Source organism: Peromyscus eremicus, unplaced genomic scaffold, assembly GCF_949786415.1.
Source record: "Peromyscus eremicus unplaced genomic scaffold, PerEre_H2_v1 PerEre#2#chr22_unloc_1, whole genome shotgun sequence".
NCBI classification, from domain to species: Eukaryota; Metazoa; Chordata; class Mammalia; order Rodentia; family Cricetidae; genus Peromyscus; species Peromyscus eremicus.
In genome coordinates, this window is record NW_026734286.1 from 6,205,858 (window position 1) to 6,223,101 (window position 17,244).

The following is a 17,244-nucleotide window of genomic DNA, read 5'->3' on the forward strand; positions in this document are numbered from 1 at the left end:
TACGAGTCTTCAAGTGACAAAGGTCTGGAGTCTGTGGGAGTGCATACCTGTCACTCCAGCCCTTAGAGGCTTGAACCCCGGCCTGGGCGACAGCACAAGACTGTCTGAAAATAAAATAAAAAACTGGGCTGTGGCTCCATCGCAGAGCACTTGCCTCACATGTGAAAGGCCCTGGACTCCACTCCCAGCTCCCACACCACCCTCCCACTCAGGAGACAGGCAGGAAGATCAGTTCAAGAGTTCAAGGCAAGCCTGGGTTACACAGTGAGTTCAAGAACAGCTTGAGCTGTAAGAGATTCTGTATTAAAAGTAATGACCACAGAGCTGGAGAGATGACTCAGCCTACTTTTCCAAAAGATCCAGGTTCAACTCTCAGCACCCACATGGCAACTCACAACTGTCTGAAGTTCCAGTTCCAGGGGACTTGACAACCTCTTCTGACCTCCTTGGATACATGCAGGCAAAACACTCATACACGTAAAATAAATTACCAAAAAAAAAAAAAAAAAAAAAATCACCCAGCGAATGCAGTTGATAGACCATGAGACTTTTGTTGTTTTGTTTTTCAAGACAGGGTTTCTCTGTGTAGCCCTGACTGTCCTTGAACTCAGAGATCATCTGCCTCTACCTTCTGAGTGCTGGGATTAAAGGTATGTGTCACCACTGCCTGCCTATGAAAGACTCTTTTTTTATAGGTTTCATTTTTATTTTTCATGTATCAGTACTGACTTGCAAATAGTACGTGCACCATGAACCCAGAGGCCAATGGAGGACATCAGATCCCCTGGAGCTGGAGTTACAGATGGCTGTGAGCCTCCATGTGGGCGCTGGGAACGGAACTCAGGTTCTCTGCAGGAGCAGCCAGTGCTCTTAACTGCTAGGCCATTTCTAACGCCAAACACGAGATTTCTAATCTCAAAATGAATAAATAAGCCAGGTGTGGTGGTGCACACCTTTATCCCAGCACCTGGGGAGTGGAGGCAGAAGCAAGCAGATCTCCGTGAGTTCAGGACAGCCTGCTCAAAATAGCAAGTTCTAGGCCAGCCAGGACTACATAGTGAGGCCCCATCTCTAAATAAAAGTAATAGTTATTAATTAATAAATAAGTAACCAAAAGCTTGGATTGGGGATATGCTTTGGTGCTAGGATGCTGGGCTGGCACACACACTGCTGGTTCCATCACCAAAAACAACTGACAGCAACAAACAACACCCATAAAACAAACAGGAACGGGCAGATTGCCTATCCCAGGCAACAACAGGAGGTGGCCACCTGTCGCCCTGGGCAACACACCAACACGCCACTGCCACTGCACAGCCGCTGGTGCATGCGTCAGATGAGGTGGACGCTCCTGGCAGGCAGCGGAGCCACCTCCTCCCTTTCCAGTCCTGCACCACCATCCAGTGCAGCCTGCTTTACAGGGACCAAGCTCTCTCTGGAGCCAGGGTCCTGCAATTCTATAGCCCAGGCAAGCTCAAATCTTGCGGGTAACTGGGGGTATCTGCTCCCCCGGTTGATGGCTGCAGATCAGGAAGTTCAGCCCACACATAAAAAGCTTTAAGGGATGTTTGAGACAACTGAACTTTGACTCCACACTGACCACTTCAGTCAGGAGTGCTCTGCGCCTGGTGCTATGGAAGGGACCACAGCCCAGGTGCTAACTGCACCAAATCCTTCCTTGGTCAGGGCCCCTGGCGATGTCGGGTGGACGTGAGCACTGGGGTTGAGTGCTATTATCATCCTGTCCCGTCCCCCCCACACACACACACACATACACACAGGGGTTCACTGTGCAGCCCAGGCTGGCCTCTGCCTCCTGATGCTGGGATTAAAAGTGTGTGCTACTATGCCCAGTCTTTTTTGTTTTTGTTTGTTTTTTTTGGTTTTTTTTGGGTTTTTTCGAGACAGGGTTTCTCTGTGTAGCTTTGCACCTTTCCTGGAACTCACTTGGTAGCCCAGGCTGGCCTCAAACTCACAGAGATCCACCTGGCTCTGCCTCCCGAGTGCTGGGATTAAAGGCGTGCGCCACCACCGCCCGGCTTTACTATGTCCAGTCTTAGGGTCATCTTTTCCAACAATCTGAGGATTTCCCAAATAAAACTGAAAACATAACAGCAAAACCAAGACAGAGGAAGGGGGAGACAGCCTCCTGAGAGAAGCCTGGCTAATCTTGCCTGGGGACAGAGGGACAAAGGTCTCACTTTGTTGCTGAGGGGCCTGTTTGCTTCAACAGGCAGGGTTTTGGCCCAGGAGCCGAGAATGCTGATTCTCCTTGCAGAGGTAGAAGAGACTCAGGGCAACAGAACTGGAGCTGTAACGATCTGGTAATGGGTTTGCTGAGGAGACATTAAATCACAAGAAGAACTGAGCTAAGGGAGCACTGCCCCCAAACCCCAGATGAGGAGCAGCGACAGAGATAAGCAGACCCTGTGTCAGGATGCGAGCCTTTGTTTACAAGACTGAGCAGCCACTGGGCCCATCCCCAGGAACACACCTCTACAAGCAGCTCAAAGGGCAATGTAGCCACAGCCAATGCTAAGTCCTGGCCTCCCCAAAGCCCCTGGTTCTCCTCTGGAGAAAAGAGTAATTCCACCAGGTCAGTAGGATGACCCAAGTAACACGGTGTACTCAAGAAATCACTGTGTTGGGCTGGAGAGATGGCTCAGCAGTTAAGAGCACTGATTGCTCTCCCAGAGGACCTGGGTTCAATTCCCAGCACCCACATGGCAGCTCACAACTGTCTGTAACTCCAGTTCCTGGGGATGGCACCTTCACACCAATGCACGTAAAAAAATTATTTTTTTAAAAAAAAGAAGAAAAAAGAAAGAAAGAAAGAATATCTTTGCAGTGAGAATCTCCTGTCTACCCAAGTGCTCAGACCTGAGTCTCCTGTCTCTGTTTAAACTGTCCCAAGTGTGACCTGGGCCAGGACCTGAGGGAGACTAAGGATGACAGACGTACGTTCACAACCACCTCAAACTCCAGCTCTGGGGACCCGACACCCTCCTCTGGCCTCCACAGGAACCAAAACACATTGTGGTGCACAGAAATGCTTATATACAAAATAAGGAGACAAATCTTCACAGTGTAGCTCAGGCTGGCTCTAGCCATCATTTCTGCCTGGTGGTCACACTGCAAAGGAGCAGCACCAAAAGGCCTATGGTTTTGGTAAGAACACACAGCACATGTGGAAGTATCAAAGCCAGCACCTAAGGCCAGTCATGTGGACCTCTTAGAGAAGATGAACCCAAACTAGTGATCTTTGTTACCCCCAAGGACTGTGGCATTGGGCGATGGGTGTGCTCACACCTAGCCGGGCCCCAGCATCCCCTCGAACCCGAAACCTGCCGGCCTCAGGTTTGCAGCAGCTCTTACTGGGGGCTGCCTTCACAAGGAGACAGCAAGGACCTTCTGTGCATGGAACACAGGGCAAAAGCATGCAAACTGCAGAGCCGCCAAGCTGCCCAGCACTCACTGTGGGTCTATTCACACAGCAGCAGAGGAGCAGCTGGGGACTGTGGGGGGGTGGGGGGCTCTAACACAACCAACTAAAGATACGACGCATGATCCAAGGAGGGTCTCGAAAGTCCAGATAGTACTAACACTGGACAGAAACAACCCAAACCGACCTCACACCACGCTCACCACTGAAGACCATGCAGAGGACCCCAGGGCACAGCTGTCACCAGGCTGGGGACAGAAGGCCGCAAGGCATTTTGGAAACCACTCTGTCACCAAACCAAACCAGCAGCCTCCTGGGGCCTCCAGATGCTTCAGCAAAAGATAGGAACAGACAGCCAAGCGGCTCACCACCACCACTCGGGCAGTGTCACCTGGCAGGCATGGAGGCAGGGGCAGGCAGCAGCTTCCCTCCCGAGTACAGACCACACAACAGTGGTGGCAACTGTAAGCACCATCATCTGGCCATAAGCAGCCCCCAGCTGATCACCCAGACACTGTCAAATACAGCCAGCCTCCCACCAGGATGCAAATGCACAGGAGTCACGCAGGCTGGGAGCCAGGCCACCAGCAGCCTGGCTTCTGACATGCCTCTGACCCCTACATACAACTGTGTCCAGGAGAGCACAAATGGACGGCCTTGAGAAGGACAGTGGCATCCTTGGCTCTTGCCTCTCCATACCAGGCAAGGTCCAGACATGGTGCCCAGTAGACATACGGCACATGTCTCTGGGGTGATACGCCCTCAGAGAGGGGGAAGCCAGCCCCATAGACGGGGGGAGAGGCAGGGATAGTAAGCCCAAGATTACTTCAGACGCAGTGACACACCCGAGCTGGGACACTTTCCTGGGGTGCTGGGGATAGAATGGGGGCTGTGTGCTAAATGTATGCTCCATGAACCCCAAGATGTGCGCAGTACTTGCTACTCGACCTCACCAACCTCCGTCCTCCCACATACTGGAACCCAGGAAGGTGGTGGAGATCTGTCACAGCCCGTGCTCTGGTCGTCAGCCTGGCCTCACTGGCTTCTTAGGAGGCAAAGCAAGCCTGAGGACGGTGTGTGCAGAGTGCGCAGGGTCCCTTACCTTCTGTCCTTTGTCCTTCTGAAACACAAAGACAGACGGTGCGACGGCAGGCTTTTCTGCAAAGAGAAACATCAGTGTTTTCCCAACGCTGCATCATCCGAACAGTCAACACGGCTCTTGTTTCCAGTCAGCTAAACACGTGCAAATATGCCAGTGCGTGCGCACAGGTACCCGACAACACGCACACATGCAACATGCACAAAAATACATTTTCGCTGGGCGGCGGTGGCGCACGCCTTTAATCCCAGCACTCGGGAGGCAGAGCCAGGCGGATCTCTGTGAGTTCGAGGCCAGCCTGGGCTACCAAGTGAGTTCCAGGAAAGGCACAAAGCTACACAGGGAAACCCTGTCTTGGGAGGGTGGGGGGGGGGTGGGGGGGACATTTAAAAGCAGCTCACAGAACACCCAGCCGCTCAGAGGCTATCAGAGGCACCTGCATGTGGAACCCCTCAGTGGCATGGCCTTTCTGCACGTTACCGGGGCCAGGACGCAGGACAGGGGTTTGAGAAGTCAGCAGGGTGCAAGACACCACAGAATCATGACTCCCGCCTAAGAGCTGGGCACCAACTTAGGGTTTTTTGTGGGGTTTTTTGTTGTTATTTTTGAGACAGGGCCTTGCTATGTAGACCAGGCTGGCTTCCAAGTCACAGAGATGCACCTGTCTCTTCCAACCAAGCTCTGGGATTAAAGGTGTGCACCATCATGCCCTACTTGCAAGCAGCTGGCCGTTAGGCTCCTGCTCTTAGACAGCAACCCTAGAAACCCAACCGACCTGGTCCCTATAGGTGCTAATTAAAGACTCCTGCAGCAGGGCCATAGAGTGCTGCCCCGAGGTTCTGCACCTGATGAGAGGGTGTGCGACCAGCGGTGTCCCTGTGGCTATGGTAACTCCCATGAGCACCACAAGCCCCCAAGGTTGCGTACAGGTAGGCCTGGGCACTACATGAGACACAGTGCCAGAGAAAGCCACAGTGCCTAGGGTGGCAGATATGTGTGTTTCCACACTTGGAGCATGAGAAGAATGGGGAGGAGAGGCCCACAGCAAGGCCATACCCATCCCCACTCCTAGAGAAACACGACACTGGACTTGACCCTGAGACCACAGATCCTAAGCAGGCATCCTGCTAATGGGTTACATTCTCACTACCCCAGTCCCCACTGTCCCAGTGCTCCTGTGACCACCTATGCCCGTCCATCTGCCTTACGGCCCAACCTGAAGCCCGAGTGCCACCAGACAATGACACACTCTCCAGCCGGGGTCATACCTCCTGTAGCCACAGCAAACACAAATGACGGCAGGGAGGGGGGAGGTTGGGCAGAGGAGCAGCTCACCACAGTATGTGTGCCAGGTCCCTGGAGGCTGGTCATCACCTCTGTGCCCCAGCTGAATAGCTGGGCCAATGCCCAGCCCCAGCTCCACCTCTGCACCCAGCCCCAGTAAGATGTGTAAGGAGCCAGCACCCACCCTCACTCCAGGCTTGCTGAGGACAGCACCTTGGCCCAGGGGACTGGCTCATGAATACATGACTGGGGCTATGGGAAGAGAGACTCTCCTTCTACTAGGGCTGCCTGGCCACCTGTCACTACCTGGGACCTTGGAGCAGGGCAGCTACAGCATGGAGGACTGGCGCTCCAGGCCCTGGGCCCTGTGTGAGGCTGATAGGCCTCAGATGCTGTCAGGCCAGTAAATGGTGCCTACTGCTGCTGGAGCCAGTCTGTACCAGAAACCTGCCCTGCCACCTAGCCCCGGGACTACAGCCCCACCACAGCCCCTCAGTACTGATGGGCATGTATTCCCTAGGACGGCAGGAAGGCTGCTCCAGGGATCTGTTGGACACAAAGGACAGGCCTAGGGTGAGAGAGGGAGAGCCATTGGATAAGCAACAACTTCAAGGAGCTCAGAGGCATGCTCAGCTGAGGACAACAGCACTCGGATACACTCAGCAGGTGACACCAGTGCACACCAGACCCACCCTGGCCTGGTTCTAACTTGGAACCATACAGACCTTCCTTAGGAAGGCCACAGGTGTGACAGATACACAAAGCCATCGTGCCTCCGAGTAACCAGGGTGTGAGCTCCACTAGGAAAACGGGCCCCTGCTGTCTGCCTGGGACTCAGGATCACCCCTCGAAGGCAACACTGCCTCCCATACAGACAGGTGCTCCCTTGGTGTCTTTGGCTTGTATTAGCCCAACACCAAGCCAGCCTTCCAAGCTCCCAACAGCTCTGTGGCCAGCATGTCAACCAACGTATGACACCTTCAATTCACCCTCTAGGCAGGGCACGTGGCTCCAGGAGTACAACATCCACCTAGCATGCACCAAGTCACAGAAACCATATGTGGTGGCGCACGCACACCTGCACTCCTAATACCACTTGGGAAGTAGAGGTAGAAGGATCAGGAGTTCAAGACCAGCCTGGGCAACATGAGACATGAGACTACCTCAAAAACAAACAGGGCTGGCTCTCGAGATAGCCCAGCAGGGTAAGATGCTTGCTGGCATGCGTGGGACCCACACGCTGAAGAGCTGTCCTAAAGGCTGTCCTGAGTACAAATGAAAACTGAAGGTACTGGAGAGCTGTTCAGTGGCCGGGCCCTGCTCTTAAGAGGACCAGGATTTGGTCCCCAGCACCCTTATCAGGTGGCTCACGCCAGAGGACCCACCAACCTCTTCCAGTCTCTACCAACACTGTAGTCACATGCATAAACCTACACACATAATTAAAACATCTCTTTAAAAAAAAAAAATAGAGCCAGGCGGTGGTGGTGCACGCCTTTAATCCCAGCACTCGGGAGGCAGAGGCAGGCGGATCTCTGTGAGTTCGAGGCCAGCATGGTCTATAGAGCGAGTTCCAGGAAAGGCGCAAAGATACACAGAGAAACCCTGTCTCAAAAAAAAAAATAAAATAAAAATAAGGGGCTGAAGAGATGGCTCAGTAGTTAAAGAGTAGTTCGAGGCCAGCATGGTCTACAGAGCGAGTTCCAGGAAAGGCGCAAAGATACACAAAGAAACCCTGCCTTGAAAAAAAATAAAATAAAATAAAAATAAGAGGCTGAAGAGATGGCTCAGTAGTTAAAGAGTACTGGCTGCTCTTCCAAAGGTCCTGAGTTCAATTCCCAGCAACCACATGGTGGCTCACAACCATCTATAATGGGATCTGGCGCCCTCTTCTGGCCTTCAAACATACATGCAGATAGAGCACTAAAAAAAAAAAAACCACCCTGACTTTAGTCCACAGGGCAGTACAGCAGGCTATGGACCGAGGCTAAGGTAAGAGGAGAGGGTGCAGCGCACCAGGAACTCCAAGGCTGGGAGACAGGAGTGAGCTTTGAATCCGCTGCCCCACAGAGCTTCACAGCTGTTAGTCTCCTAGCAAAACAGCTGCTGGCTTCACGGGCGTCTCAGACCCCGTGAGCATGCTCACCGCTGACACACAGCTCAGGAGGCCACAGGAAGGTCACTGAACCCTCATCTGAGACACCAGACCCTCCTCTCAACTTTGTATGCAACTCTGCCCTAAATGACGGAGGGCTTGAGTCTCTGGAGGGGACAGAGTTCACAGGCTGGGGAAGCTGCTTTGGGATCACACACTTGGTCCCGCTCTAGTTTGTTACGGGGACCTTCCTCTGTGAGGAAGGAGTAGATGCTGTTCCCACATCCCCAGGACAGGAGTTTTCGCAGCACACAGGACAGGTGCTTGGCAGGCAGCTGCAGGATGATGTCAGTGCCCAGATAGGAGCTTGGGAGGATCCTGCATGCCAGCCAGTAGGGGTTGATGGCCACAGCACTCACATCTGCCACATATCAAAACACAAACCTCCAAGTCACTCCGGCAAGAAGCCTAGCTCTGGGCCGGCGGACTCTGCATCTGGAGTGGTGATGGGAAGCTGTTCCTACCCATGTGCCCTGGCCTCAAGGCCTGGTTTGAACCCACTGTCCCCACTTCAAAAGAGAGTGAGGGGCCGGCCTGGTCCAGGCAGTGGGCTGCACAGTGCTCTCTCGAGTCTTCTTGTGGCCTTTGCCGTTCATCCACGGCAGACATGTCCTCTCTGGGATTCCCTCAAACCTGCAGCACTGCATCCAGGCTGCTACTGGCTCTGCACAGCCAGCCTCAGCAATGTGCCAGCTGTGACCACAAGGAAGTGAGCCACCCTCCATCCTCCTCTGGAGTTGTGGCATCTGGAACAAAACACCCTAGAGGACAAACACCTGGGAAGAGCTTTGGGGCCTGGGTCCTCCATAGCATGGCAAAGACAGGAAGAAGGGAGGAGGCAGGAGCCCACACTTCCTTTCTCCCTCCTGATGGCACTTCACTTGCCAGGTGGCCGCTGCAGCTGGACAGCCACTGAAGGGCTCAGCACCTTGTCAGCAAGTCAACGCCCTCCGCGTCCACCTTCTTATCCTGAACGCCATTGGCAAGCATCCCTCCAGCACCCTGGGCCCGGCACCAGCCACTCTGATCCAGTGAGGGCGGCAACAACTGCCAGCAGGCGGCTGTCGTGGGAACAAGTCTGCACTGGGCAGCAGAGGCCACCCTTGCAGGAAAAACCTTCCCTTGTCAATGCTGGTCCCGTGATCTCCGGGGCGGGGAGTGAGGAGGCCTCAGGCCTGTGGCTCAGGCTTCCTAGCCCCGCACAGGGAGAGTGGCACCTGGAAACGTCTTTCTGTGACTTCTCTGGAAGTTCCCAGCTGTCCTCACAGAGGTACTGGCAGGGCACTGCTTGGGTAATGCACTCTCCATGCCATCTAATTTTCTAGAATGATTTCGCCTTGTGCTCCATGTGAAAACCTTCCACAGACCCCAATCCCCACCTTCCAGGTGTGATTTAAATCCAATGATGAATTTTCACATATTGGTTGGCTTTCAATTCTATTCTTTTTTTCCTAAGGACATAGGAGGAGCACAAGACCTGTGGCCAACACGTGGATCACTTGTCGCTCCCACTCGTGGCTAATGTCACTGCACTGGTGTGGCCAACTACTGAGGGTCCAGGAGGCCTTGGCCACAGGAGTACCAACGGCAGCAAAGACTGGCTTGGGGTGAGTGCACACCGTGCCCAGTGGCTCAGCTCCTGGACAGGAGATGCTGAGAAGGATGCACCACATGTCACCTCTTCCATCCTGCTGTCCCTACAGCTTAGAAGAAGCCCACTCACTCTGAGTCTGGCCAAACCCCAGAGAGCTCACAAAGGGAAGAAAGGGAAGTGACATGGAGTCCACCAGCCTAGCGAACACAGGAAAGAGTGGTCTGTGTGGCCTAACACAGACATGGTGAACTGAAAGTGAGGAAGGCTGGCGGGGAAAGCCCCTGCAACCTAGCTGGAAGGAAACCCGAGGCCTCTGGAACACATGGTGTGGGGGCGGCTGCCTAGGATTGGCAGTGGGAGTGTGGGTATGTCCAAAGCTACCTCAGCCACCTGGATCCTGGGTGAGTCTGAAACAGGGATGGATAAATGAGAGCTGTGTTCAAGTGCTTGAGGACAGTGACCCACTGCAAGCTCCAAGGCAGCATCAGTTCCTGTCACTGCAATCACACCCAAGACCACACGACAAAACACTGAGGGCATCTGGAAGCACAAACCGTGCATGCAAAGGCAGTTGCTAGCCTTCAGGTGGCCAACCATGACATGCTTGATGCAATGCTGTGGCTGGCAATCCCAGAGGCCTGTGGCAGACTCTGAGGGAAGGTAAGCTGAGAAGCTGTAGGTGCCAGGCTAACTAGGGAAGCCAGAACCAAGCAAGTGCACAGACGCTACATGCAGGGGGACATTCCCACAGCAGTCACTTGAGCCTTGGACCACGAAATGACAAGTAGGTAGAGCTGGCCACCCTAGAATACGGAAGGAGACACTGTGGTGGCCAATGCCAGGCGGTGGGAGGGGTGCACCCTGACACTGGAGGCACCCAACACTGACAGAGTTCCAAGCAGCCACGGCAACGAAAAGGAGGGCAGGACACCTCACATCTGGCAGGCAGCTGCCCCCATGGTGTGTCTCCATCAACTCACTGCCATGCAGGGCTCATGGCACTTAGTGGGCGTGGCTGGTGGAGATGGGGAGGATCACCACCCAAAGCACAGGACCAGAGAGCCACCAACCCCCAGCTCCACCACATGCGGTCAACACCATGGGAAGAAATGGGGTCAGGTCCCTGTCCCAATCAGACTTGACCAGGGCAGATGGCATCACCCAGCAGAGCCCGGAGTGTCAACACCTCTCTCCCTCTCTGCCATGGCCTCTGCAGGGCAGATCTTTGGGATGACCAGGTCTCCCCTAACATGCTGGTTCTCTATCAGGAGTGATCCTGGACCTTAAGGGATTAGTTCTGGTGACAGATGGTGAGTGGGTGTGGCTGATGTCCTGGGAGGAGAGGCCACAGAAGTCACCAATCATCCTACACTAGCCCCAGTGACAGCCCCATCCTGTCCCAGTGTAGCAGAGGGAACATGAGCATCTAGATTTGTGGCCAGCAGGACCCACTCCACGGGGTCACTCAGAATGGTTCTGTCCCACAACCCCACCACTGGCTCCTCTTCTTGCCTAGCATCCAGATGCAGGAAATGAGATATGATGGGAGCCTGCTGGCTGGGCCCAGGCAAAAAGCCCTGGGGTGCAGACAGTACACATACCCAGACACCCAGGCGCCACCCTGGTTCTTTTCAGCAGCAGGACCCAGAGCCTTGCTAGTGCATGACTCCAGGCTGTAATTACCTGTAAGGACTAAAATGCATCTAGAAGGTGCTAAGAGGTGACCAACTTTTCTAGTGCTGGCAGTGAACCCAGGGCCTTTGTATCCGCTAATCAAGTGCTCACCAGTGTGAGTGTGTGTACGTGTATACACGCTTTAAACTCTTTAAAAGCAGTTAAGTATTTGAACCCGCTGGCACAGGCCTGTTGTCCCAGCTACCTGGCAGGAGCTGGGTGAGGTCATTATAAGGTTGCAGGCCTGCAGTGGTCCTGGGACCCTAGAAGCGGTGAGGCCTGCTGCCCTCTGAGCGCTGGCAAAACAAGACAGATGGTACCCTGCAGTCACCACAGACCCTCAGGAAGTTAAGGGAGCACACAACCAGGTCAGAGAGGCCAGGCCCAAATGGAGGGAGAAGCACAGCACACACTGAGGTGCCCACGAGTCCTCAGTCTCTGGGGAAGGGATGGCAGCTGTCCCCCAGCCCCAGCAAACCCTGAATGTGCAAGCTGGCCCAGACCAGTTCCTCATTTTCAAAACAAATCAGAAACCTGAAGCTATCCCTGAAAATGCAGAATCTCAGGCTGCTTCCTAATTAAAAACACGCACAGAAGCCCCGATGGGAGTGAGCGGCCCCTCCACTGGGCCCTGGGTAAGGTGACAACTACCGTCTGTGCAGCTCCACTCTGCCTTCCTGGAGGTTTTTAAACTCTCTGGGTGCTCTGGGCACAGGAGTGTGGGGGATGCTTCTCTCTACCACACTGAGGGCATCTCCAGGAGGAGCCTATGCAGAGGAAGCAGAAACCAATGCCCTTAGGACAGGCGGAGCGGGCCGCGCCACTGTCACCAACCTGGAGTGGCGGCCAGGGGCTGGGAAGTAAGCACCTTGGAGAGCTACCAGTCTCCCGCACAGGCCCTGTGCCTGAACCCGCCAATCTGGAAATCACCTGTACCTTCCCTGCCCTGCCCTGCCCTTCCCGTCTACTCTAAACATTCTCTTTTTTCCTTTTTGAATTTGAGACAGGCTCTTGCTAAGTTGCCCAGGCTAGGCTTGAAATTACTAAGCATGTAGCCCAGGCTGGTCTGAACTTGATTAAGATGCTCCTGCCTCAGCCTCCCAAGAGCTGGGATAACAGGCCTGGGCCACTGGGCCCAGCTTCTCCAAGCTCACCTGCCCCCACTCACTCCAACTCAGTCCCACTGAACAGAGGTGGTTCAACTGGCTCCTGCCACCACACCGCCACTGTCTTCAGAGGTTAACGGTTCTGCAGCCCGATCATCACAAAGCCCCTCGGCCACCTCTCCACCTCTGCTAGAGAGCAAGAGGCAAGGCCAGGCACATGGTCCCAAGACACACCCAGGACAGGACACCTGTCATCCTTCTAAGCCAGCACACAGCCCTGTGTTCTTCCTTTGACCTAAGGGTCAGATGCAAGCATGAGAGGAGTAAGAGAGGCCAGACTCCGAGGCCACCGCTGACACCTGAGCTGCAGGGACCTGCAATGCCTGAGGCAGCACCCTCCACAACCACGGAGCCTACCCCAGGTGTCCACGATGCCCAGGTTGAGAAGCCCTGGGCTACAGGTCATGCAGACAGGCCGACAGGATACAGGGGACAGAGGTGTGCCTCCTGGGCTGCCATGAGCCACTTAGCCAGGGTCATCTCAGGGAGGACTCACTCTACTTCCTCCCTTCCATCCACCCATGTGACACTGTGGATGGACCTAAGACCACCAAGCCACACCCAGTGCTTTTCCTTCTTTCCTCCCCCCTTTCTCCTCTCCCATCCCCCAATGCGCCTCTGAGCTGCCCATGTCTGAAATGGTGGTTCAGGGTTGGAACACCGGCTGCCAGTGAGCACTCACTACCACAGGCTCACAGCGCCATGAGATGGGGCCATAATCTGCATTCCCATTTTGCTAGTGGGGAAACTGAGGCCTCAGTTCAGCGCAAAGTAAAAGCATTAGCCTGGTTTACTCTAGGGTAGAGCCTATGCCTGCCATCCTGACACCTGTGGGACTGACCTGGGAGATGACCCTGAAGCTACCCCAACCCATAGGGTGGGGCTATGTATGGAAGTATTTTAGGAAGTCACCACCCTGGGGCAGGAGACGAGGTGTGCTACTAGCATTCAGTAAGTGTATTTGGCCACACTAGTGCATTTAGTGCCAAACCTAAAATGCACGGGACAGCCCTGTCCAGCCCAAGGTGGCTCCTGGTTCCCACCATGCATACACACAGCCCCACCAGGAACTGAACAGCTAGAAGCCACTGTTGGTCCTGCTGGGTCCCACTCTTCTGTGCTATCTCCCTTCCCACACCACAATCAAACTGTCTTCACCCTACTTCTGTCCAGTGTTGAGGGACTACTGAAACAGGATGCAGAGTGTGGGAAAGCCTTGTTCCAGCCTCTGTCTGTCTCTCTCCCAGGAGAGAAGCAGTGCAAGAGGACTTCTCAAAGCCATGAACTACAGAAGTTCCATAGAAGGACTGTGAGAGCTGCCGGTCCTTCTATGAGATTACCATGGCAACAACAGCCTGCAGGATGCAGCACTGGACTACAACTGAGGATGCTTCCTTACATGCAAGCAGGATACACCTCACCTGAGCTGCACAGAGGAAGGCTCTGCAACCTGCTCTGCCCTTGGCAACGCAGGGATCCAGGGGTCCAGAGATCTGGGGTTATGGGGCTACCCAAGCACCATACTGGTTGGAAATCAAACATCTATGGACTGAAGAGTGCTGGGGCCACTACCTCAGAATGCCTGAGGTGAGATGGCTCAGGGCAGAGAGATGAAATGGATGGAGGGGGCCTGGGAGGAAAGAAGGACTAAGGATCTGGGCCTGCAAAGGCAGGAGCCACAGCCCTGCGGCACTCATGACTACGGGGTAGGTACGCCATAGCTTCAAAACACACAGGCAAACAGCCAACGCTAAGGGGTTGAGTGCTGGCCTAGTGTGCACACCCCTGGGCTCCATCCCCAGCATCATGTCAGCCACACTTGTCATCCCAGCACTGGGAAAGTGGAGGCAGAAGGGTCAGCTGTTCAAGGTCATCCTCAGCTACACAGCAACTTCAAGGCCAGCCTGGACTATATGACACTGTTTCAAAACAAAAACCAACACCATACACCTACTTTACAAAGGTGACAAGACATCAAACGCCGTGCTGGGAACATGACCAAGAGAAGGAGTGTTCCGGAAACACATAGTAACTGATTCAGAAACGATAGATCTAAGGCACAAAAATTTCACATCCTGAACCTGACTTCAACAGGGCTCTTGTCTGCGGACAAAACAGCAGGTGGGCACAGCCCTTCCTAGGTACAAACACTCCATTTCAGTTTTACAACAGGTCGGACAGTGTGTACGGGAGCCACAAGAAAACACAGCCCCAGAGGACGGCAAATCCAAACTGCTCCAAGGCCCCTCTGAGCGAGGACCCTCACCAATAAACTCCTTCCCTGCTCCTTTCTCACGGAAGAGGAAGCTCTTGGATGGCTTCTGTACCAAGCACTGCTCTAGAAGCAAGGGGCCCACTAGCGATGGAGAAGGAAAGGTCCTGCACTGGCAGAGCTCAGCTCCAGCAGAGCGTGACCTGGACTGCTGACTGACAGCTGCGATGGGAAAAGAAAACAGGGCAGAGGGGACAGGAAAGGTGGCCACCAAGGAAAACAGGTGGCCAGGGAATTCCTCAAGAGTACAGTAGCATGAAGAAAAGCAGACCATCAGGGTGGGCTGGGGGGCAGGTGGTACTCCAGACAGGAAATCCAGGCTCGAGGAAGGCCGGAGCACAGTGGGTCAGAGAGGGAGGGAGGGCCTGTGTAGGAGGGTCACTCTAGATTCTGGTTCAGGCGCAGCAGAAGAGGTGGAGGGAAAGACATCCCATGGAAACAGTGTTGGTGGCTCTGAGCTAAGAGGGAAGTTCCCATTGACAATCACGGAAGGCAGGTTGAGAGACGACCGGTTTTCAGGGAGGGGACTCTGGTCCAGACAGGACATTACCAACCCCAAAGGAGATCTCAGTGACACTAGCCCCATGTAGTACTGCACACCTGACATCCCAGCATTTGGGAGGTGGAGGCATGAGGACCAGGACTTCATGGCTGGCTTCAGCCATAAAGTGAGTTTGAGGACAGCCTGGGCTATACGAGACTGTCTCAAAAAAAAAAAAAAAAAAACAAAACAAAACACAAAAACAAAACAAATACACCAAACACAAAACCCTAACAAGTTTTAAAAGAAAGTATGGGTTTAAAACACATCCACAGAGTATGCCACTCCAATCTCTTGTTCTCTGGTCCCCCTACTGCCTCCACCCACAAGGTTCCTTAGCCCAGGCCACCCTGGTTCACACAGGCCTGCCTCCTGATGTGACTCAGGCGACTTACCTACACCTACCTTTCAAGGCTTGGATGGAGACTGAGTATTGCAGATGTAAACACTATCTCCATTCTCCGGGCACCATCCCAAAGCCCTCCCCTACCAGGGCCAAGTGGGCTCTCTGAAGAACCCCACATCCCTGGGTTTTCTACAGAAGCCTCAGGCCACATGTCACAGGCAGGAAGGAATATTGCATCGTGGAGAACCAGGTCCCTGTTGCTATTAACCAGCCTGTAGTTGTGCAGGGAGAAAGGACAGGGCTAAAAATAGACCTCTGAAGTCCCAAAACTACAACCCAGGAGCAGCCCCCAAGGGAGAACATCAGAGGGCATCCGGATGCAGGGGGACTGACTATGAGTCTGGAGAAGTGTGACATCGTCCAGAGTGCTCAGATGGGGATCAGGGCCCCACCGGGGAGGACTCACAGGGCAAAGAAAGGGGGTGTGCAGAAGCAATTAGGACCTGCACATCAGGTGGCCAAGCCTAAAATAGGGGATGTGAGCTGCACCCCAAAGGACGTGGGGGCCTGGTGGGAAGAGGGGTGCAAGTTCTGTGGCATTGGGTAGCCTTACTATATTCACACCACTCAAGTGGGGTGTCAAACTCCACAGGGACGGGTATCACGTGTCAAAAATAAAAACGGGTTGTACAGAAGCAGTTGGGACTTTCAAGATCAGGTGGCCAGGCTTAAATGGGGGGGGGGGGTTATCAGGTGCACCCCAAAGGGCATGGAAGCCAGTGGCGGGAATATGGGCGCCAGGTTGGGGTCTGAGCAGAGCTCAAGATGCAAGCCACAGGTCGGAGTGGTGGAGCACCTTGTGGGATGACAAGAAGGAGGGCCTGAGGCCAGGCCGGGGACCAAGGCCCCGGCCCCAGGCGAGGGGGGCGGGGAAGGGAGCGTGGCGCGCTGGGCCGGCAAGCAGGCCTGAGGTCTCGCCCTACCCGAGGCCGTGGAGCCGCGGCTCCGGCCCGCTGGGCTCCCGGGGCGGCGGGAGAGGCGAGAAGGCCTCGGGTGGCGGTCGCGACGGGGCTCAGGAGACTCGAGGCCGGGCAGAGGCAGAAGCCGGGGCTGCCGCGAGGAACCGGGCCGGGAACCGGACGCCATGGTGGGGGGGGCCCGCTGGGGGCCCAGACCTGACGAGGCCGGCCTCGCGCAGTCTGAGGCGCTCCCCCTTCGGCTCTGGGGCTCCCTGGACCTCCCGTACCCCGCCCGCCCGCCGCCAGCTGGCCTCCGACGGCGCCTCCCCTACCTTCGTTCGCCAGGTCCGCCATTTTACTTCCTTAAGCCCTCCCACAAGGCCCCGCGCCCGGCCCCCGGGCTCGGCCTGCTTTCTGCCGAAGACTTCCTGCGCCTGCGCATTCCACCAGCCGACGCCGGGGCGAGGAGGAGGGCAGCTCGCACCGGCTCGCGCTCCGGCCGCGCGCCTGCGCACTAACGGTTCTCCGCCCGCCTCCTCTTCCCGCCCGCGGAGGGGGGCGCGGCTAGCGCAGCACGCATGCGCACAGGCAACGCCAGTTCGCCCGTGTTCCTCAGGTCCTGGCATGCGGGACGCTAGGAGGGAGGGCGTCCGAACGCTGCGCATGCGCACGAGCTCCGCGCCGCTGCTTAAGGTGCTGACTTCGGTCCCGC

General features: G+C 55.1%; 1 protein-coding gene across 2 annotated transcripts in view; it reads right to left on the minus strand.

The window, feature by feature from the left end:
• Ranbp3 (RAN binding protein 3) overlaps positions 1–16,978 on the minus strand; it is a 45,066-nt gene extending 28,088 nt beyond the window's left edge. Inside the window, exons 1-2 of one of the 2 annotated variants that reach the window (XM_059251712.1) lie at positions 16,865–16,978; positions 4,545–4,600 (exon numbers count right to left, since the gene is read on the minus strand). In XM_059251712.1, coding sequence (XP_059107695.1) covers positions 4,545–4,600; positions 16,865–16,886 — 78 coding nt within the window. In that variant the 5' untranslated portion in view covers positions 16,887–16,978. The remainder of the gene's footprint in view (positions 1–4,544; positions 4,601–16,864) is intronic. The other variant, XM_059251713.1, reaches the window with a different exon arrangement.
• Between the last annotated feature and the right edge of the window lie 266 nt (positions 16,979–17,244).